The sequence below is a fragment of the Perca fluviatilis genome, chromosome 11 (assembly GCF_010015445.1).
Source record: "Perca fluviatilis chromosome 11, GENO_Pfluv_1.0, whole genome shotgun sequence".
Taxonomy (NCBI): Eukaryota; Metazoa; Chordata; class Actinopteri; order Perciformes; family Percidae; genus Perca; species Perca fluviatilis.
In genome coordinates this window covers 2221892-2245017 of record NC_053122.1, presented here as the reverse complement: position 1 = coordinate 2245017, position 23126 = coordinate 2221892, and the positions used below count along the sequence as shown (strand labels likewise).

The 23126-nt window shown below is 39.3% G+C and overlaps 1 protein-coding gene across 1 annotated transcript; it reads right to left on the bottom strand.

The window, feature by feature from the left end:
- Positions 1–7457: 7457 nt before the first annotated feature.
- LOC120568514 lies at positions 7458–10197 on the bottom strand. Its single transcript, XM_039816088.1, has 3 exons — positions 10052–10197; positions 9661–9964; positions 7458–7698 (listed from the first exon to the last, which is right to left on the bottom strand). The coding sequence occupies exons 1-3, from the start codon at positions 10185–10187 to the stop codon at positions 7458–7460; spliced, it is 681 nt and encodes a 226-aa protein (XP_039672022.1). The 5' UTR covers positions 10188–10197.
- Between the last annotated feature and the right edge of the window lie 12929 nt (positions 10198–23126).

Here is a 23126-nt window from a genome sequence, read left to right as displayed (position 1 = left end):
CACTCTGGGGAAGAAGAGAACATTCAGAGGAAGCAGTAAATCAATAAAGATGATTGATCTAACATGAACAATCAAAAGGTCTAAAGAGTTACCTAGCCAGAGAGTCAGAATCAGGATGTTAGTCAGCCAGTGTTTCATGTCTGCAGTGAGAGGGGAGGAGAGAGAGGAAGAGCATTGATACTCTGATGGATCTGGGCCTTCACATCATTGGTCCTTCCTCTTAATCATCTGTTGAGGACAGAGGTAGGACCAAGTTATTGTTTTTGCATTATTTCACTGAAGTCCCAAGTCAAGACAAGGATGTACCGAGTAAAACCCTAAGTCAAGTTCCAAATAGAGTTATAATAAATTAAAGGGTGAGGCTATTTGCACCCCTGGTACAATTAGCAGTGCTATTTGTACCCTGGCGCAATTAGAAGTGTATGCTATTTGCACCCCTGGTGCAATTAGAAGTGTATGCTATTTGCACCCCTGGTACAATTAGCAGTGTATGCTATTTGTACCCTGGTGCAATTAGAAGTGCTATTCGTACCCTGGTGCAATTAGAAATGAATGCTATGCTGTGTTCTATTAATACCCCTTCTGGTACAATTAGCAGTGTATGCTATTTGCACCCCTGTGCATTTACAGTACCTTGGCATATATTTACACAGTTATCCATACTACTCATGTATTATACCTTTTTGGAATATTATCACCCTGACATTCTTACCCTAACCATAACCAATCCCACTCCTCTTGCCTAAACCTAACCAACCCAACCAGAGCAGGCATATTCATGAGTCTTCCCCTACCACCCTGCAAAAAAACATAAAAGATTCGCGTTCACGGGTCCTGACTTGCGCAATTGCATGCAAATTATCCAATCCAAAAGAGAAAAATAAGAGCGCCTCACAGCGGAATAAATCTCCAACGTTTTTTTGTTGTTACGTCACTGGGTGTAAATAGCTCAGCTGTGTGGCCGAGGCTATTCGTACCGGGCGTGCAAATAGACACTCCGTAAATGAAATTCACCCAAATAATGAATGCCTTTTCAATCATGTATTCATTTTTTATACCATGTTTTTATCAAGGGCTACTGAACTTATTAACTCTGACTCTGCACTCTCGTACTTTCATAATGTTTTATGTCTAAATTGTTTGTACCTGCTGCTCCCGCTGTGTTTGAGGAATTTAAGCCAGTTTCTCTGACGGTGCTTACTGAGGTAGTGCAACACATGAAACCTGCCTACTGTCCCTTAGACATGGTTCCCACCAGGATGGTGAAGGAGGTTTTTAATAGAACCACTGGGTCGAGTCTACGTACTTTTTTAAATTCTTGTCTTAGTTCAGGTTCTGTCCCAGCTGCCTTTAAACATGCTGTGGTCAGGCCCCTGCTTAAGAAGCCTCAGTGTTCAGTAGTACATAGCAGAGTCTGACAGCTGAAGCTTCTGGATCTTCAGAGGAACTGATCTTAAGCTGGAATTCAGTGTGGATGAAAATCTCTCCCTGAACTCGTCTGGTGTGTTCCCTTCATCCCGTTGAAACCAGCTGAGTATGAATTTGGGGCTGTTGTTTCCATCCTATTTGTACCAGAAGAGATTATTATTATTATTATTATTATTAGTTGAACTGCTTGACAACCAAGCGTTACTGCCTCTCCTTCAGTAGCAGTCACATCTCCTTCTGGTTGCTGCACGTTGTCTTTTTGTGCTCTGCATTCTGTAAAACAGCAACAAACAGAATCAGTGTGCTGTTAAAGAATCATATCAATGTTGGATTGATATCAAAGAAACAGAGTTGTGTTCATACCAAGGCTCATAGCAGCCAGCAACACTGAGATGAACAGAGGCTTCATATCTGCAGTGTGGAGTAACTCTGAGCTACAGCAAGTATAAAGAAGGCTGTGATCTCTCTGTTCAGTCTTCATCAACACTAAGTTGGTGGATTAGAAGGAGGAACCTCATCACAGTGACAGGGCTCATTCACAGCCCTGGGTTATTCCCCCTACTGACAACTTTGTACCTGATACATTTTGTCTCTCCTTTCCTAGTGTAACATTTCTTGTATGAAGTGGTCTTTGTAGTTTTCAGCTGACATGGTTCCTGATTTACAGCTGGTGCAGATTCACTTTGTTCCCTAACATATAAAAGGTGGTAATTGTAGTGAAACTGTACATGCCTTTGCATATATCTTTTTAGAAAGTAAACTGAGAATTTTTTCTTGAATGTATAGTGACAGTTTAGTATCTTTTGGTCCTCTGCAGCCATAAGACGTCAAACTCAAAGATGGTAAAGTTGTTAGAATCTTCTGTTTTTGTTAAATTCTTAAAGGAGAACTATGCAGATTTTTAGCATAATTTACCTTAACTGAACAGCTTTGGAGTCATTGTAATGACTATATGACTTTTTTTTGGGTCTCTCCCCTCTAGCGCGTGTGAGCAGAAAAACCACCCTTGCAACTTTCGGCTGGTGAGCCGCCGGCCACAGCTTCAGGGAGTATTGTGTGATATCAGGTCTTGCGATGTAACAAATTGCTTCACGGCACTGCACACATATGCCCATTCAGGAACTGGCTAACAAGGTAGCAATGGAATTCTTCACACTATCGTCATAGCTGAGCCAGCAAAAAAGAAGCAGAGAGCTAGGAAAGCACTGTCGGAGGAATAGAGAAAGAGGAGCGGCAGACCGACCGAGCGAGGAATCAGACATGAGTAAACATTGGAGCTGCCAAATATCTATTCCAAAGCTGTAGGGGAGCTCTATAGAGAAACCATCCATCTTCGTCCGCTTATCCGGGGTCAGGTCGCGGGAGCAGCAGCTCCAGCAGGGGACCACAAACTTCCCTTTCCCGAGCAACATTAACCAGCTCCGACTGGGGGATCCCGAGGCATTCCCAGGCCAGGTTGGAGATATAATCCCTCCACCTAGTCCTGGGTCTTCCCCGAGGCCTCCTCCCAGCTGGACGTGCCTGGAACACCTCCCTAGGGAGGCGCCCAGGGGGCATCCTTACCAGATGCCCGAACCACCTCAACTGGCTGCTTTCGACACAAAGGAGCAGCGGCTCTACTCCGAGCTCCTCACGGATGACCGAGCTTCTCACCCTATCTCTAAGGGAGACGCCAGCCACCCTCCTGAGGAAACCCATTTCGGCCGCTTGTACCCTATATAGAGAAACCTGCGAGCAAAAAGCAAAATGGCTTAAACTGCATAGCCCCCCTTTAACCTTTTTTTTTTTTAATTTTTTAACGTTTAATCTTCCATGTATTCCTCAAATAGGTTGTCTTTGACATGAGGCCGTTTTTATTTGTATCTAATTGTTATATTTTTTAAGTAATTGCATGTTTTGTATCAGTACCACTCAAATTCATATTTTTATTATAATTTTTATTTTTTATTCATTTATTATTCATAACTGTTTCTTCATCTGTTACCAATTTGTATGATATTTTTAACTGTGTCTTTATGTCTTGTGTAAAGCACTTTGAATCGCATTGCTGCTGAAATGTGCTATAAAAATAAAATTACCTTGCCTTCCATACATGGGGTCAAAAATGACCCCAAGGATATTCTATGGAATTTCAAAGGTTAACCATAGGAGCCATTGATTTTTTTCAACTATGACTGTCAGGTATACGTTTACTGTTGATCCACACATCTAATGCTAGCAGTCTCAGCACCCTGAAGTTTTTTTTTACTAAATGTTAACATTATTTTTAATGCTCTCTACCAGTCACTGATCTGATCACTGGTACCAACAGTGCATTAGTGTAACCGTGTATTCTTATTTGAAACAGTGATTACCAAAATATCTTCATGTTTACTTTAATTCCCTTACCATGAGTTAAGTTATACACATACTTTGAAGTTTAAGTTGGAAGTATTGATAAGTAGTAAGTAGTTTTTTCAAAGGCAGTGATGTGGTTAGTTATATAATATCTAACTGGTAACCACCAACATGTCAGAAAGGTCTGTTGGCACTTTGACATTTCCAGTCGAAAATTAATTTCAGTGCTCAACATTGTGTCAGTCAATTACAATATATCACGATGACAGTCAGCCTTGATGAAACTAAATATTGGCGTGTTAACATTTCCTGTCATTAGCTGGGGTGCAACCGTAGACTGTAAATGGCTGCAAATTATGGTTATTTTTAATCAATTAAACGTTTAGTCTATGGAATGTAACAATAGTTACAAGCTATACAGACAAGCACATTTTGCAAGATTTCATGCGCTTTCAGTAGAGCAAAAATGATTTCAATATGGTTTATTATTTTTCGTAGTGGCTCTAAAACCTGCCAGCATTTACAGCACTTCTCAGTAGTTCGTGAAATGGTCATATTATTTAATCTATGGATTTGTGTACATGGACACGTTTTTCTAATTTTTTTTCGTGTTGGGTTTTAAAACTAATGAATTTCACTGGTAAGCATATTTCGTGATCACAGCACGAATACTTCTTTTCTTCTTTTCTGAAACCCAACCTCCTCATAGATCCTTCCCATTATGTGCTGTCCACATAAAATAAACGAGATAATTGTGTCCGTGTACACAAATCAATAGATTAAAAATAACGTGACCATTTCACAAACTGCTGTGAGACAGTGTTGCCCTTAGACATGCACACTATGTAAATATACTCTTGAGCACAATCATGTGTGTGTGTGTGTGTGTGTGTGTGTGTGTTTGTTATTGTTAAGTAGTAAGTAGTTTTTTGACTTAAGAAAGAAATTTCTTAAGTTACCACATAAAACGCATTCATTCTAATTGGGGTCATTTTTGACCCCACTCATGGAAGAGTGTAAGTATTGGTAGGTCATGCATCTAAGGGTTAAAGGACAATTCCGGTGCAAAATTAACCTAGGGGTTAATAACATATGTGTACCGAGTCGACCGTTCTCTGGGATCTGTTTTTATGCTAATCAAATGTGTTTCTAACTTGAAACAAGATAGCGCAAACCGCTGATTAGCTTATAAACTAGTCGCCGGGGCATGGGTAAAGTAAAAAGAAATCGCTATGCTACTGGTTGCACAATATCATGGCTCAAGCACAGTGTTCATCAATTGACTGGTCGTGACTGTTTTCCCAATATGGCGCCTTCTTATATACGTGAACGCTACTGTCTTTATAATCTATGTTTTTTAATGATGGTAAAAACTTTGGCGGTAAAACTGTGATTCTAGTGAGTTCTTCTGTGAATTATGATGTCATGGAATATAAACTACCAGTGATTTCAGAGTTTTATTAGTGGGAATGCTGATTCAGCAGCATTCCAACTATTGTTATTCGGTTCTTATTAATTCTTTCTTTATTTTTAATTTTATTGAGGAAGACACTTACACCCATATTTGCTCCAGAGGCGTGTTACCACTGACATATATTGCAATTCAAAGTTGCTTCCTTTTTCTCTTTTTTTCTCTCCTTCTAGCTTTCCTCTTTTTTTCTTCTCTCTATCTCTTTCTCTGTCTCTGTTTTTCTGTTTCTGCTTCTTTTTTCTATGCAATGGATATGGCTGATAATACTTTTTTAGTCAATTTATTGAAACTTCCACTTTTGACTGTATAAAAGTTTAGCTTCCAGCTTTTCTACAAATGTATTTCAGCTCTTAACTTATGTGCAGTTCAGCTTCCAACGTACAAGTTGTTCAGCAGTGTAGTGCAATGCATTTGAGATTTTTCAAACCATTTGTTACATATTTCCGCATTTTCATCAATGTTGATCACAGCATTTGTAAGTCTTCCATACTTATTCATAATTTCAGTTAGAAAATACATTATTTTATACATTAGTGGTGTTATTCAACTTTATAATGAAATTCATACTTATTAAACCAATTTCCTTTTTAAGGATTTAAGCTGTTCATCCAGTTTAGCTTTAGCAATTCAGCTATTCAACATTCCCACGCATTTTCTGCAGGAAATGCATTTTCTAGTTAGTGTTTCAGTGTCTATTTTGGATGCAGATCAACATGTTGAACAATTGAAGGAGATCATTGTGGCCTAATGGCCCACATGGTATGAAGAGGATTTAGTAGGTAAGTCAGTGTCCATTTATTTGTTGTCATGGTGTCTTGTGTTTGAACCATCATACAGTTGGTTTGTGATTGGTGTGAATTTGCTGCTCACGTGAATCCTCCCACAGTGTTACATTAGCAGCTGTAACCACAGGGACTCTGATAAAACTGGAATAATCAGAATCCATCTGATATGAAGCTGTGGTTTGAATACCACTTCCCTCCTCTTTGAAGAGTAGTCCGATATCTGTGTTCAGGTTTTTGTACAACCTCTTTTACACTTTGTATCACTGTGTTTCTAGAGCACAGTAGTACAGACCTGTGTCTGTCAGGGTTAGTGTCGATCTGGGATATATTCACCACTTCTAGCTCTTTTCCAGAGTATAAACTGAGGTGCCTGAAGGTCTCAATGATGTCTGTACCAGTGGCGTTCAAGATTGCTATACGTTGTCTCATAGTCACATCTGAGTGTAACAGATTCTCCTTCTCTTTTACTGACTTCATCTTCTACAGGAGATATTTTGTCTCCAGCTTTATTCCTGAAAGAAGTAGAGAAATTGAAGCCATTTGACTAACAATGTTCATCAGGCAGAGAGGAGAAGATAGTGGAAAATGTAAACTGTACATTGTTACTCTGGACAAAACAGTTCAAAGTTCAGAGATTTCTGATCTGAACTGCAGTTTATATAAATCTTTAGAAAAGAATAAAACCATGATGTTCTTTATATCTTACCAAAGAGAAGAGCAGCAAGAATAATCCACAGCCAATGTTCCATCTCTACAACAAGGTTTAAATCAACAGGAGAAACTAGCTGATGTTCAACATTCAGTCTGAGAATTGTTCTCTTCACAGCAGCAATTATTATTGACTGAATGGTTGAATACAGTACAGAAGTAGTGCACCTCCTACTTGAATAGAATAGGTCTTAGGACACTAGGTAGTGTCATTGTCAGATGTACAACGAAATTTAAAGTGCTCTCCAGTCAGTGCATCAATTCATTGAGTTATAAAAATATAATTTAAGTCCTAATAAATATAATGTAAGTCCTAATGTTATTTAAAAATAATAAATAGAAACATAGCAGCATTAGCAGTACACATGAACACACATGGTCATACACATCCAGTCGTTGCATAAAAATGGTATAAACATACTGCACATTTCTACAGACATGCATAATTTGCATAATTTGTCATTTGCATAGATCTATTTCACATCAGCTTCCATATTGAACATTTATTGCAGTGGGATAAAAACTATGTTTGAGTCTATTTGTCCTTCCATTAATTGATCCGTACCGTCTGCCTGAAGGCAGCAGTTCAAACAGGGTGTGACCGGGATCATATGTGTCCTTTATGATGTTACAGGCTTTTTTGAGACAACAGGAACTTCTTCCAGTGTGGGAAGAAAGCAGCCAACAATCTTTTGGGCGGTGTTGATGACCCTATGGAGCATTTACCTCTATGCTGCTGTGCAGCCGGTGTACCATACGCACATGCAGTATGTTAGTATGCGCTCAATGGAGGCAGGGTCAAAGGACACCAGCAGTCTTTGCGTGATTTTATTCCTCTTGAGTATTCTCAGGAAGTACAGTCTCTGTTGGGCCTTTTTCAGCATCTCAGAGGTGTTCACGCTCCAGGATAGGCTCTCCTTGATGTGGACTCGCAGGAAGCGGAAGTCTGCCACCCTCTCCACACAGTCCCTGTTGACAATTAATGATGGTTTTCTTTCTCCTGTAGTCTATGATGAGTTCTTTGGTTTTTGCTGTTAATGTCGCCCTCTAGTGGAGGTACAAGGTTCAGTACAACAGTGTAGAAAAAAGTCTTCCAGCAGCTTGTCAGTGTGTCAGCTTGTGTTTTTGTACAGAGTCTGTGGGTTTGCTGTCACTGTGGGCCTCACAGCACAGTAGTACAGAGCAGAGTCTGTCACTGCAGCAGAGGAGATCTGAAGATCCAGATGCTTTTCGCCAGACAGTTTAGTAGAGAACCTTGTGTGTGATTGTAGAGACTCTCCGGGTCTTGTAGTACCAAGTCCTGAAATGTAAATGAGAAAATCTGGTGGTTCTCCTGGATATTGTCGATACCAGAAAAAATCAACATTAGCTGTTATAGTCTTGGAGTATCTGTAGGACAGAGTAACAGTGCTGCCTTCTAAACTTTTGTCTTCTTTCTCTTCTGGACTGAGGTCTTCACAGCTGACACCTACATTAAGAGATACATTTTTTTTATTTTGTTACAAAACTCAAAAAATGAATTACATTCATGAAACATTGGAATCAAACTTAGAAGAATGTAAAATGTAATTACCTGTAATAATTGAAATAAACAGCAGAGAAAACATACAATGCTGCAGTGACAGCATGTTGAATAAAGGTAATGTTGATGGTTTGTGTATTGATCTCTGTTGAATATAGAAGTTCCTCTCTCTTCTATAGTTCAGTAACAGCTCAGCTCCTCCCTGACCCCACAGTAACATTAGCTACAACAGAGAGCGACATGAACTCCTGGGAGTGCCTAGCCTACACTTGGTTGTTTGGCAACAGTAAACAGAAATTCTCCGGTACTACCTTCAAGCACGTCTTAAAAGTTACTTCAGAGGTATTGTTAAGTCACAAGAATGATGTTTTTGGATTTAAAAGTATTTATTTCTCGATAAAAGTAACAAAATATATGAGATAAAATGCCAAACATATGAGATATATACAGAAATACGATGTCCTGAAGCGTCTTCCGCCATCTTGAATTATTTTCTTCGACTCGAGCCACTGACATACCAGCCCGGTCTCATGGCAGTTCGTGTAATTGTGACGTTATTTTAATCTATTGATACGTGTTCACGGAGACGTTTTTGTCGTTTTTTACGTGGTGGACAACACGAAAATATTAAGTAATGTATTTCAATGGGAAGCATATTTTGTGGCCACAGCACGAAAATGGTAGGGAGTAATGTAAAAAGCCGAACATCCGCGTAGGGAGGTTGGTCGGGGTGTTGGATGGGTCAAACAACACAGGACTTTCACCCTGGACACTGGGGATTGTGTCCCGCGTGTGGCGCTTTGTTTCCCGGGGATGGCGTCCCTGCGTGTGGCGTTTTGTCCCGCGTGTTACTGTGGCGCGTCTCCCGGCTTTTAAGGCGCCCTTTCCCCGTAAGGTTTTTCCTAAACCCAACCTCCGCCATCCCGTTATTGTGGCACGTCCCCAGCGGGCCGCCTCGTGGGCACCTCCTGGTATGGAGCGTCCTTTTCGGCCGCCTCCCTAACATTGACATTTACACGTAAAAAACGAGAAATACGTCTCCGTGAACACGTATCAATAGATTAAGAATAACGTAGACATTTACACGAACTGCCGTGAGACCGGGTTGGACATAAGTCACGCTGCCTTCACTCTGATAGGCAGTGGCTTTGTTGCAACGCTCAGCATTTGCATAGAATAGACTTTTTGTCTATTTTGGCCCCGCCTTGCTCGTGGCAGCGGCGAGCTCGTCGCTTGTTGCTGGCAACCGGCCACTCCCATTGAAATTGAATGGTAGCCTGTCACTTTGTCTCTGTCTCTTGTAGCTAGTGTGACTGTGGGGTTACACTTCTAAGGTAAAGGGATTGATTACTTGACAACATCAATTATTTCAAAAGGTTTTGTACAGAGTTTTGGTGTTTCCTGTCACTGTGGGCTGCAGAGCACAGTAGTACACAGCAGAGTCAGACAGCTGAAGCTTCTGGATCTTCAGTGGAACTGATGTCTGGTTGATTGTAGCATCAAATCTTTCTTCCTGGAACTCTGGAGCATTATCTTTTGTGTTTGAGTAACGCTTCAGCATGTACTTTGGGAAATCATTGACTTCTTGTTTGTACCAGAACAAAGTGGGAAATGTGTTACTGGTCTCAAATGTACAGTCAAGAATAACTGTCTCTCCTTCAGTAATAATGATATCTTCTGTTGGCTGGGTCACTCTGTCTTCTCCTTTACACTCTGGGGAAGAAAAGAACATGCAGAGAAAAAGATGAATCAATATAGAAGATTGATTAAAGGAGAACAATCAGTAGTTTAAATAGTTACCTAGCCAGAGAGTCAGAATCAGGATGTTAGTCAGCCAGTGTTTCATGTCTGCAGTGAGAGGCGAGGAGAGAGAGGAAGAGCATTGATACTCTGATGAATCTGGGCCTTCACATCTTTGGTCCTTCCTCTTAAACATCTGTTGAGGATCTCTCAACAACTGTGATTGTCCTGAACAGTGTGTGACTCCCTCTGGTGGATGTTGTGGAGTATTGTGTTGTCTCTACTCCAAAGGTTTTTGTACAGAGTTTTGGTGTTTCCTGTCACTGTGGGCTTCACAGCACAGTAGTACACAGCAGAGTCAGACACCTTAGCTGAGGAGATGTTCATATGGATTTGTTTGTCCTCCACTTTAATCTTCAGTCCAGCGATTGGACTTGTCAATATTCCTCCTGTTCCTAAATGAGAGATGATGAACTCTGGTGGTGTTCCTGGATGTTGTCGATACCAGAAGAAATTATCACTAGGTGACAATTCCAAGTACTTGTAAGACAGAGTAACAGAGCTGTCTTCTAAACTGTTCTTTTCTGTCTCGACTGGAGTAAGTTCTTCATAGCTGACACCTAAAGGAAGAGATCATTTGTTATTGCATTTTATAAAACTCACTGATTCAACAGATTAAGAAAATATTTAAATTAAAGTTTTTCTTAATACAGAATCTAACAAACCTGTTAGAATAATGAGAAACAGCAGATAAAACACAAAATTCTGCAGTGACGGCATGTTGAATAAAGGTAATGTTGATCGTTTGTTTATTGAACTCAGAATACAGAAGTTCCTCATTCATCCACTGTTCAGTAACAGCTCAGCTCCTCCCTGAATGTCTCTGTCTCCTCTTAGATCTGTATCTTCACCTCTCTGTCAAGGCGTTTTTACAGTCGCTGCAGCCGACCTGTCGCGCCAATGTGACTTCAAGATGACGTAGACCTCTGGTCATGCACAACTCCATTTTTTTCAGCGGCGCGCAACAAAACAGAAACAGGAAGCATGGACGAGTTTGAGGGCACCCGGATGCCAGAACTCTCAGAGTGACTGCAAGTCTCTCTTGTAAACTTACTGGGTTAAGATGAGTTCTTTTATGGTGAATGAAAGGCTTGATCCGACCAAGTAGCTCATCCAATCAAATGGAAACTGCTGCTGACAGTTCTGCCATTGTTTACCTTTTTCTTCTTCTTCCAGTCTGTAGAAATAGTAAAGTCGGTAGCCTTACCTCATTAGTGCCACCTCTGTTCAGGAGAACACTGCAACTAGTGTCGCGACCACCACATGCGAGTATAAATAGTTGACAGGTCGGCTGCAGCAAGTATACTGCGCACCTTATGCTTCCTCCGGTTAACAAACTGAGATGATCTCCAGTTTAACATGTTTCTTTCTCTTGTCAATGTGAGCCGAGAATTCAGAACCAGTTGGATGAATCAATCCTCCCTCTGTGATGTAGAGCAGGAACTCTGGTCTGGATCTCTGGTATTGTCGGTACCACTGGATACTGTTGATATCACCCTCATATGTACAGGTCAGGTTGATGTTTTTGCCCTCTGCAACATGTTATTCAGTACTTTCTGTCTTTATGCTGTTCATGGAACCCAGGGCTGCAAAATTAGTATTATTCACGTCAGTTATCATTAACTTACACAGATAAACCTCTAGTTATGAAATAACTGGTTAATATAGCAGGTTATATGAGACTTTGATCTCTGTTCTAAAACTCACCTATAAAGGGAGAGAAAAGTAAAAACAGGTAAAGCAACATGTCTTTGGAGTTGTTAAAGCCAAACAGACAGCAGATGAGCAATGTTCTTCCACTGCAGTAGAAAGAGAAACTAAACAGCCTCTCTGATGTGCAGCCCTTCTTCTCAACATCAAGCTGATTGTGCTTTTAGTTCCTCAAACATTTCTGCTCTGGAGACAGAAATATTCTCATTGGTTGAGTTAAACATTAGTAGGCGGTGCCAGAAAATAACCTTTTGCTAGATGGTAAAAGGATAAAACAGCAGTAAAGAGAAAGATGACCTTTTGGTCCAGGGACAGGTACGGGTTATTGTTACCCGGGCAACAGCCCGTTTGCCCTGATTGGCTTTGCTGCCCAATCTGGCGAAAGAGCCTAAACTTTTCTTTCTTTCTTTATTTCTTTTTTTCTATTTTTTTCATGTTGTGGCTGCATTAATATAATACTATGCTCATCATTACTTAAGTTAAATCAAATTAAATTTGCTATCATTCACCCTCTGCCCCCAGTCACGTGACTTTGTTTATATTCTCAAACATGGAGCAGCGCAAGCCATTCTGCCATGATGGCACTGTTGTTCAATAAAAGGAGGAGCTAAAAGGTAAAGGTACATTATTTGTCACATACACATACTGTACATGTAGCGAAATTCATTCTCTGCATTTAACCCATCCCTCAAGGGAGCAATGGGCAGCCAATCACAGCACCCAGGGACCAACTCCAGATCTGAGCCAGTGCCTTGATCAAGGGCACTGACTGGAGAACCTAGTACACATTTTTGATGGTGGGGGAAACCAGAGTACCCAGAGGAAACCCACGCAAACATGAGGAGAACATGCACACTCCACACAGAAAGGCCTAAGACGACCTGGGTTTGAGCCCAGAACCTTCTTGCTGTGAGGCATAATGTGCTGACCACTGAGCCATCGTGCTGCAGTGTATATGTGTTCAGTGAGGAGCTGTCAGGTTTTTGTACAGAGACTGTGGGTTTCCTGTCACTGTGGGCCTCACAGCACAGTAGTACAGAGCAGAGTCTGTCACTGCAGCAGAGGATATCTGCAGATCCATTTTTGTTTTATCCTCACTTACAGAAACAGACACTCCAGAGTTTGTATTTTGCATTATTTTTCCTGATTCCAGATGAGAGATGATGAACTCTGGTGGTTTTCCAGGATATTGTCGATACCAGAAGAAGTAATCACTACTAGTTGCTTGTTTGGAGTATTTGTAGGACAGAGTAACAGAGCTGCCTTCTAAACTGTTCTCTTCTTTCTGGATTGGAGTTAGTTCTTGACAGCTGATACCTAAAGGAAGAGATAACTGTTATTTCATGATGTACAATGCTCAAATGATTCACATGCAGATGTTATTGGAATAAGCCTTTCATGCTGCATAATCTGACATACCTGTTAGAATGGAAAGAATTAGCAGAGAAAACCCACAATGCTGCATTGACAGCATGTTGAATAAAGGTAATGTTGATGGTTTGTGTATTGAACTCTGTTGAATATAGAAGTTCCTCTCTCTTCTATAGTTCAGTAACAGCTCAGCTCCTCCCTGAGTCTCTCCATCTCCTCGTAGCTCTGGATTTTCACTTCTCTCAGTTACACTACTAAGGTAAAGTGATTCTAGACTACATCAGGAAAACATATTCCCTGAGTCTCTCTGTAAAGTGATTCTAGACTATATATTGATTGAAGTTTAACAGTGTGTGACTCCCTCTGCTGGATGTTGAGTATTGTGTTGTCTTTGCAGAGTTTTGGTGTTACCTGTCACTGTGGGCCTCAGAGTACACAGCAGAGTCAGACAGCTGAAGCTTCTGGATCTTCAGAGGAACTGATCTTAACTTGGAATTGTGTGTAGATGAAAATCTCTCCCTGAACTCGTCTGCTGTGTTCCCTTCATCCCGTTGAACGCGGCTGAGAATGAATTTGGGGCTGTTGTTTCCATCCTGTTTTTACCAGAATAGATAATTATTAGTTGCACTGCTGTTATATTGACAGCCAAGTGTTACTGCCTCTCCTTCAGTAGCAGTCACATGTCCTTGTTTTTGCAGCACGTTGTCTTTTTGTGCTCTGCATTCTGTAAAACAGCAACAAACAGAATCAGTGTGCTGTTAAAGAATCATATCAATGTTGGATTGATATCAAAGAAACAGAGTTGTGTTCATACCAAGGCTCATAGCAGCCAGCAACACTGAGATGAACAGAGGCTTCATATCTGCAGTGTGGAGTAACTCTGAGCTACAGCAAGTATAAAGAAGGCTGTGATCTCTCTGTTTAGTCTTCATCAACACTAAGGTGGTGGATTAGAAGGAGGAACCTGATCACAGCCCTGGGTTATTCCCCCTACTGACTACTTTACACCTAACACATGTTGTGCCTTTCTCCTTTCTTAGTGTAACATGTCTTGTATGAAGTGATCTTTGTAGTTTTCAGCTGACATGGTTCCTGTTTTACATATAAAAGCTGGTAATTGGAGTGAACCTGTACATGCCTTTTTAATATTTCTTTCTAGAAAGTTTGAAAGTAAACTGAGACTTAATAATTCAATAAGTTATGTTTAATGCTCTTTTCAGAATGTTTCTAGAATGTAAAGTGACAGTTTAGTATCTATTGGTCCTCTGCAGCCGTTTGAGGTCAAATTCAAAGATGGTGAAGTTGTTGGGGAAACTTTCTTAATTAAATTCTTAAGTTAGTAAAATCTTTGGCAGTAAAAATGTGATTCTACTGACTTCTGTGAATTATGATGTCATGTAATATAAACTACCAGTAATTTCCATTTTATTAGTGTTTCAGTATCTATTTGGGAAGCAGATCAAAAAGTTGAACAATAGAAGGAGCTCATTGTGGCCTAATGTCCCACAGGGTATGAAGAGGATTTAGTAGGTCAGTCAGTGTCCATTTATTTGTTGTCATGGTGTCTTGTGTTTGAACCATCATACAGTTGGTTTGTCATTGTTGTGGATTTGCTGCTCATGTGAATCCTCCCACAGTGTTACATTAGCAGCTGTAACCACAGGGACTCTGATAAAACTGGAATGATCAGAATCCATCTGATATGAAGCTGTGGTTTGAATACCACTTCCCTCCTCTTTGAAGAGTAGTCAGATATCTGTATTCAGGTTTTTGTACAGCCTCTTCTACACTTTGTATCACTGTGTTTCTAGAGCACAGTAGTAGAGACCTGTGTCTGTCAGGATTAGTCTCTTTATGGTCAGTTCAGTTGTTTTCACTGTTGTTTTGGATTCATATCGCTTATGTGGGATATATTCGTATGATGCATAGCCTTTTGCTCCTTTCCAGAGTATAAACTGAGGCGCCTGAAGGTCAGAATGATGTCTGTACCAGTAAAGTACAAGTTGTCATTAGTCTCATATTCACATCTGAGTGTAACAGATTCTCCTTCTCTTTCACTGACTTCATGTCCTACAGGAAAGATTTTGTCTCCAGCTATCAATCCTGAAAAAAATAGAGAGAATGAAGCCATTAGACTAACATTGTTTGTGAGGCTGAAAGGAGAAAACAGTGGAAAATATGAACTCTATAAAATGTAAACTCTACATTGTTACTCTGGACAGAAACAGCTCAACTGTTAAGAGATTTCTGTTCTGAACTGCAGTTTATATACATCTTTAGAAAATACTAAAACCATGTTGTTCTTTGTATCTTACCAAAGAAAAGAGCAGCAAGAATAATCCACAGCAGCACTTATTATTGACTGAATGGTTGAACACAGTGCAGAAGTAGCGCACCGCCTACTTGATAATGTCTCCCTCTAGTGGAGGTACAAGGTTCAGTACAACAGTGTAGATAAAAGTCTTCCAGCAGCTTGTCAGTGTGTCAGCTTGTGTTTTTGTACAGAGACTGTGGGTTTGCTGTCACTGTGGGTCTCACAGCACAGTAGTACAGAGCAGAGTCTCTCACTGCAGCAGAGGAGATCTGAAGATCCACACTACGCTTTTCTTCAGACAGTTTAGTAGAGAACCTTGTGTCCAATCTAAGAGATTCTGCTTTTTTTGTAATGTTCATCCCTGAGATGAATATGATGAACTCTGGTGGTTTTCCTGGATATTGTCGATACCAGAAGAAATAATCATTGTTATCAGCTTGTTTGGAGTATCTATAGGACAGAGTAACAGAGCTGTCTTCAAAACTGTTCTCTTCTTTCTCGACTGGAGTGAGTTCTTCACATCTGACACCTAAAGGAAAAGATAACAATTATTTCATGTTTAAAATACATAATGAACGATTCACGTTAGATGGTATTGGGATTAAACTTCTGCATAAACTTTTTCATGCTGCATAGTCTAACATACCTGTTAGAATGGAAAGAATTAGCAGAGGAAACAAACAATGCTGCAGTGACAGCATGTTGAATAAAGGTAATGTTGATGGTTTGTGTATTGAACTCTGTTGAATATAGAAGTTCCTCTCTCTTCTATAGTTCAGTAACAGCTCAGCTCCTCCCTGAGTCTCTCCATCTCCTCGTAGCTCTGGATTTTCACTTCTCTCAGTTACACTACTAAGGTAAAGTGATTCTAGACTACATCAGGAAAACATATTCGAGTTTAACAGTGTGTGACTCCCTCTGGTGGATGTTGTGGAGTATTGTATTGTCTTTGCTCCAAAGGTTTTTGTACAGAGTTTTGGTGTTTCCTGTCACTGTGGGCTGCAGAGCACAGTAATACACAGCAGAGTCAGATACCTTAGCTGAGGGGATGATCATATGGATTTGTTTGTCCTCCACTTTAATCTTCAATCCAGGTATTACATTATTGTTGATTCCTTCTTCTCCTAAAGCAGAGTGGGAGATGAGGAACTCTGGTGGTTTTCCTGGATATTGTCGGTACCAGAGGAAATAATTACCCAATGACATTTCCAAATATTTGTATGACAGAGTAACAGAGCTGCCTTCTAAACTGTTCTCTTTTTTCTGGACTGGAGTGAGTTCTTCAAAACTGACACCTAAAGGAAGAGATAACTGTTATTTCATGTTGTAAAAGACTTAATACATGATTAACATTCAGATGTTATTAGAATAAAAGTTTTCAGGCTGCATAGTCTAACATACCTGTTAGAATGAAGAGAAACAGCAGAGAAAACACACAATGCTGCAGTGACAGCATGTTGAATAAAGGTAATGTTGATGGTTTGTGTATTGATCTCTGTTGAATATAGAAGTTCCTCTCTCTTCTATAGTTAAGTAACAGCTCAGCTCCTCCCTGAGACTCTCCATAAAGTGATTCTAGACTACATCATGAAAAATATTGAACTTTAACAGTGTGTGACTCCCTCTGGTGGATGTTGTGGAGTATTGTGTTGTCTTTGCTCCAAAGGTTTTTGTACAGAGTTTTGGTGTTTCCTGTCACTGTGGGCCTCAGAGCACAGTAGTACACAGCAGAGTCAGACACCTTAACTGAGATGATCTCCAGTTTAACAAGTTTCTTTGACTTCTCAATGTGAGCTGAGAAATCAGAACCAGTTAGCTGAATGTGATGTAGAGTAGGAACTCTGGTCTGGATCTCTGGTATTGTCGGTACCAATGGATACTGTTGATAACACCCTCATATGTACAGGTCAGGTTGATATTTCTGCCCTCTGCAACATGTTCTTCAGTACTTTCTGGCTTTATGCTGTTCATGGAACCCAGGGCTGCAAAATTAGTATTATTCACGTCATTAACTTAAAAAGATAAACTTCTAGTTATGAAGTAACTGGTTAATACAGCAGGTTATATGAGACTTTGATCTCTGTTCTAACACTCACCTATAAAGGGAGAGAAAAGTAAAAACAGGTAAAGCAACATGTCTTTGGAGTTGTTAAAGCCAAACAGACAGCAGATGAGCAATGTTCTTCCACTGCAGTAGAATGAGAAACTAAACAGCCTCTCTGATGTGCAGCCCTTCTTCTCACATCAAGCTGATTGTGCTTTTAGTTCCTCAAACATTTCTGCTCTGGAGACAGGAATAAATCTAATTGGTTGAATTAAATGGTAAAAAAAAAAAAAAAAGAAAGAAACAAGACATTAATTGACATTTCTGATTGAATTTTGTGGTGGTACGTGTCATTCACTCCCTACTCGTCAAATGTATGTCGCATGGTCAAGGACCCCGGCGTCAAGTTTCAACGAAATAGGGGTACCCTTAACGTCATTTTTCGACGAGGGGGTCCGTCAGATAGACATTCATGTTATTCCCTCACCGTCGGATATCGACGAAAGAAAAACACGCCCCGCCCTTAACTCGAAACTATGACAGTTATTATTGGTATTTTTAACCCAATAACCACTGTTTTAATCAACATTATTCACGAGATATTATCATGGTTTATATGTATTTCTTTTAATGTTATTATTTCGATCTATTTCGGCCAGGGAAGCTGGGTTGCTTTTTTGTTGATTTATATTTTTTAAACTATATCGCTACATCTATCAACATTTATTTAGATGTTATCATGGTATTCATTTCTTTATTTTAATAATATTTTTTTGGTCTTATTAGGCCTACTGGTGAAATATTACAGTATATGCTGTAATACAGAACATTACCATATGATCCTAGCAGGACGCATTCAAAGCCGATATCCCACGATGCAATGCGGCTGTTCATTTCAAAGAATCGGGCAGCGATCAGCTGGTCTTTAACGCCAGGATCGCTTCAATATCCATATATACAGTCAGTGATCAGTATCACTTCAATATACATATATACAGTCAGTGATCAGCATCACTTCAATATACATATATACAGTCAGTGGTCAGTATCACTTCAATATACATATATACAGTCAGTGATCAGTATCACTTCAATATACATATATACAGTCAGTGATCAGTATCACTTCAATATACATATATACAGTCAGTGGTCAGTATCACTTCAATATACATATATACAGTCAGTGGTCGAATCACTCCAATATACATATATACAGTCAGTGATCAGTATCACTTCAATATACATATATACAGTCAGTGGTCAGTATCACTTCAATATCCATATATACAGTCAGTGGTCAGTATCACTTCAATATACATATATATACAGTCAGTGATCAGTATCACTTCAATATACATATATACAGTCAGTGATCAGTATCAATTCAATATACATATATACAGTCAGTGGTCAGTATCACTTCAATATACATATATACAGTCAGTGGTCACCATCACTTCAATATACATATATACAGTCAGTGGTCAGCATCACTTCAATATACATATATACAGTCAGTGGTCAGCATCACTTCAATATCCATATATACAGTCAGTGGTCAGTATCACTTCAATATCCATATATACAGTCAGTGGTCAGTATCACTTCAATATACATATATACAGTCAGTGGTCAATATACATATATACAGTCAGTGGTCAGTATCACTTCAATATCCATATATACAGTCAGTGGTCAGTATCACTTCAATATACATATATACAGTCAGTGGTCAGTATCACTTCAATATACATATATACAGTAAGTGGTCAATATACATATATACAGTCAGTGGTCAGTATCACTTCAATATCCATATATACAGTCAGTGGTCAGTATCACTTCAATATACATATATACAGTCAGTGATCAGTATCACTCAATATACATATATACAGTCAGTGGTCACCATCACTTCAATATACATACATATATGTAGTGGTCACCATCACTTCAATATACATATATACAGTCAGTGGTCAGTATCACTTCAATATACATATACACACAGTGGTCAGTATCACTTCAATATACATATATACAGTCAGTGGTCACCATCACTTCAATATACATATATACAGTCAGTGGTCAGTATCACTTCAATATACATATATACAGTCAGTGGTCAGTATCACTTCAATATACATATATACAGTCAGTGGTCAGTATCACTTCAATATACATATATACAGTCAGTGGTCAGTATCACTTCAATATACATATATACAGTCAGTGGTCAGTATCACTTCAATATACATATATACAGTCAGTGGTTGTGTCACCAGCAACAACACGTTGCTCAGTTTTGTTCCAGTAAGTTATGAACCATAATAACGTTTAAACGAATCCGCAGAAAACTCCGGAAGTGACGTAGTACGTCCCGCTCAGCGGATACAAAGATAAAAATATATAATATTCGTAATATTGATGTTTTTTTCTAACGTTGCATTTGAGGAGTTAAACAATAAAGATAGTTATAATAATAAAATACAGTTTCATGTATTTGTCTCATGTATTGTGTGCTCGGCATCAGTCTGAAATGGAATCAAGCCATCTGACGGCAGACAGCAGAAAGAGGAGCCGAACGAGTCAAAGCAGGAGTAATGTATCCTCTTCAGACTGACATATGTTCCTCTCCAGGTTGAGACCTTTCCAACGATGTGACAACCTTTTAATTTTTACACATCATGGAGACCACTTTGCAGGCAATACTTTATTTTCCCCAAAAAGTTTAAACAAATCAGAGAAGTGACATAGTAATTCCACACCTCATCTGTGAAAGAATGTTTCAAGTTGTATGTGAGAATTTACACAATAAAATACTAATAACGAAAAAATGGTGTTTTATATTTAGCACTTTGATTTGCCTTTTATATACTATATAAAATACCTACAGTTGAGTGTTTAGAAATACAGCCCAATGGCTTGTTTGACTAATTTGCATTTGTTTTGACTTGTACTGTTGTGAAAACAATAAACTATATACAAAGAGAAGCATTTTTATTTTATTTTCTATGCATAGTTATTTAAAAACGCAATTTTCAAATTTTGCAGTTGATGAATATTAATAGCAAAGACTAAAGGGGAAAGACATAAGTATATATTTATGTGGAACTTAGTTTGATTTAAAATCACACTGCATTATTAGTTGTTTTAAATTAATGATTTTTTGAATTATCAATTTATGGTAGGCCTAACATATTAATTATTATATTCAGAAGATGATCCTCATATCAATCACCGTGGTTACAGCTTGTAGCCATAGCCTTTACTGAGACTACCTTTTCAAAATTAAGAAGGGACTAGTTTTAGGAAGCATTTAGCAGGAAATTTAAAGGATAAGCAGATTGTTGCCGAGGTTTTTATTCACAGAGTAAGATGTATATAGCTTTGTTTGGGTATGTATACATATACAACATGTGTTTTGGCATTTTTGGCACACTTCTACCTTAGCTGAGAAAAGGGTCATGACATGGGTCAGAGCAGTGTTCTCAACCTTTTTCCTTGGCGCCCCCCCCTACTCATGTCTAAGAAAAGAAGCTGATCCCCCCCCCGAAAACAAAAAGCCTTACTTTCTTTTTTGATACAGAGGAGTTATCAGCACTATTACATTTCTCCGCCATGTTTCAATCATAAAATAGTGATGCCGTGATGGGCAGGAAAAACGACCATACAACAAAATATATTATATATTCTAGTGTATTATCATAATTTGTTTAATATGTGCAAATATTTTATATAAGGTTGGGAACCACTGGGTCAGAGGATATCAGAGGTCAGAAATGATGAACCAATCCATCGGCTCTGCTCCAGGCACCTTGGTGTTCAGGACAACACCTTTGGCTGGAAGCGTCTCCTTGAAAGTGTGTGTTATCATTTAGAGCAGACACCCACGGTGAATCAGATGGTTTATGTAATACAAGGCTGCATTACAGAGCATTTTATTATGACTGTCATGAAGGTTGTGGAGAGGAATAGAAACCCATCTCTCCAGGCAAGCACACAGAATATGGTCTGCTCTATCTTTATTCTCCATGCCAAGTAGGAGCTCTTATCCTCTGGCAGAAGATATGGGTAAACTTAACATTTCTAAACTATAGGCCTAATGTGGACCTACCTCAATTAAAACTTTAAATAATGTTGCTTGAGGCTGGCAGGTGTTGTGCACTAGCTTCATGAAATGATGCATATAGGGTTGTGTGTTTCTCTTGTCACTGTTTGTGAAAGATGAGCAAGATTGGCTGTGTGATACTTCCTGTGAGTAACATATGTCAGTCTGAAGAGGATACATTACTCCTGCTTTGAAATATTGACCTCTGAACCTTGAACCCAGCACATGTTTGAAGGCTTGTCATTTAGCAACAGAAGGTGCTACACACATAAGACCAGCTGTTCTAGAAAGTTCTGGACCTCATCTATCATGTAGATATGGTCACCAAAGTTTACCCACTGTGGGCGTCAGCACTGTCAAATAGGCCTATGGTAATAAGCTATTTTCACCTATTTAACGATTCGATTTTTAAAATCTGATGACACCAGTGTGTTCTCCATCCCCAAAAAACCTGGGTGTATCCGGAATTATACACTGCCAACTTCTAATTATGAGAAATATAACAATATACTTTAAAACTACAACTCCCATAAGAAACGCCACAGAAGCTGTTACAAAGCTTGAGCACTTGTAGTTCTTCGGGGTGGGTGGGGGACTTCGTCGGCTCTTGTTTCTGTCTGTCTGCCGTGATATGGCTTGATTCCATTTCAGATTGATGCCGGCCGCGGCCCGACAACACCAATATATGAGACAAATACATGAAACTGTATTTTATTATTATTGCTGTCTTTATTGTGTAACTCCTCAAATGCAACGTTAGAAAAAACATCAATATTGCAATATTATATATTTTTATCTTCGTATCCGCTGAGCGGACGTACTCACGTCACTTCGAGTTTCCGCGGATTCGTTTAAACGTTATTATGGTTCATAACTTACTGGAACAAAACTGAGCAACGTGTTGTTGCTGGTGACACAATCACTGACTGTATATATGGATATTGAAGTGATACTGACCACTGACTGTATATATGTATATTGAAGTGATACTGACCACTGACTGTATATATGTATATTGAAGTGATACTGACCACTGACTGTATATTTGTATATTGAAGTGATACTGACCACTGACTGTATATATGTATATTGAAGTGATACTGACCACTGACTGTATATATGTATATTGAAGTGATACTGACCACTGACTGTATATATGTATATTGAAGTGATACTGACCACTGACTGTATATATGTATATTGAAGTGATACTGACCACTGACTGTATATATGTATATTGAAGCGATCCTGACGTTAAAAACCAGCGGATCGCTGCCCGATTCTTTGAAATGAATGGCCGCATTGCATTGGGGGACATCGGCTTTGAATGCGTCCTCCATACCAATAATAACTGTCACAGATTTTTTTTTTTCTTTCGTCGGTATTTGACGGTGAGGGAATAACATGAATGTCTATCTGACGGACCCCCTCGTCGAAAAATAACGTCAAGGGTACCCCTCTTTCGTTGAAACTTGACACCAGGGTCCTTGACCATGCCTCATACATTTGACGAGTAGGGAAT

Excerpts from the sequence above, each read along its gene's own strand:
- LOC120568514 (XM_039816088.1), bottom strand. The coding sequence starts at position 10,187 with ATGTTTAAGAGGAAGGACCAAAGATGTGAAGGCCCAGATTCATCAGAG. Across the intron at positions 9,965-10,051 it reads GATTCTGACTCTCTGGCTAG|AGTGTAAAGGAGAAGACAGA; the intron begins GTAACTATTTAA and ends TTTCTTCCCCAG. Across the intron at positions 7,699-9,660 it reads TACTGTGCTCTGCAGCCCAC|GGACTGTGTGGAGAGGGTGG; the intron begins AGTGACAGGAAA and ends AATTGTCAACAG.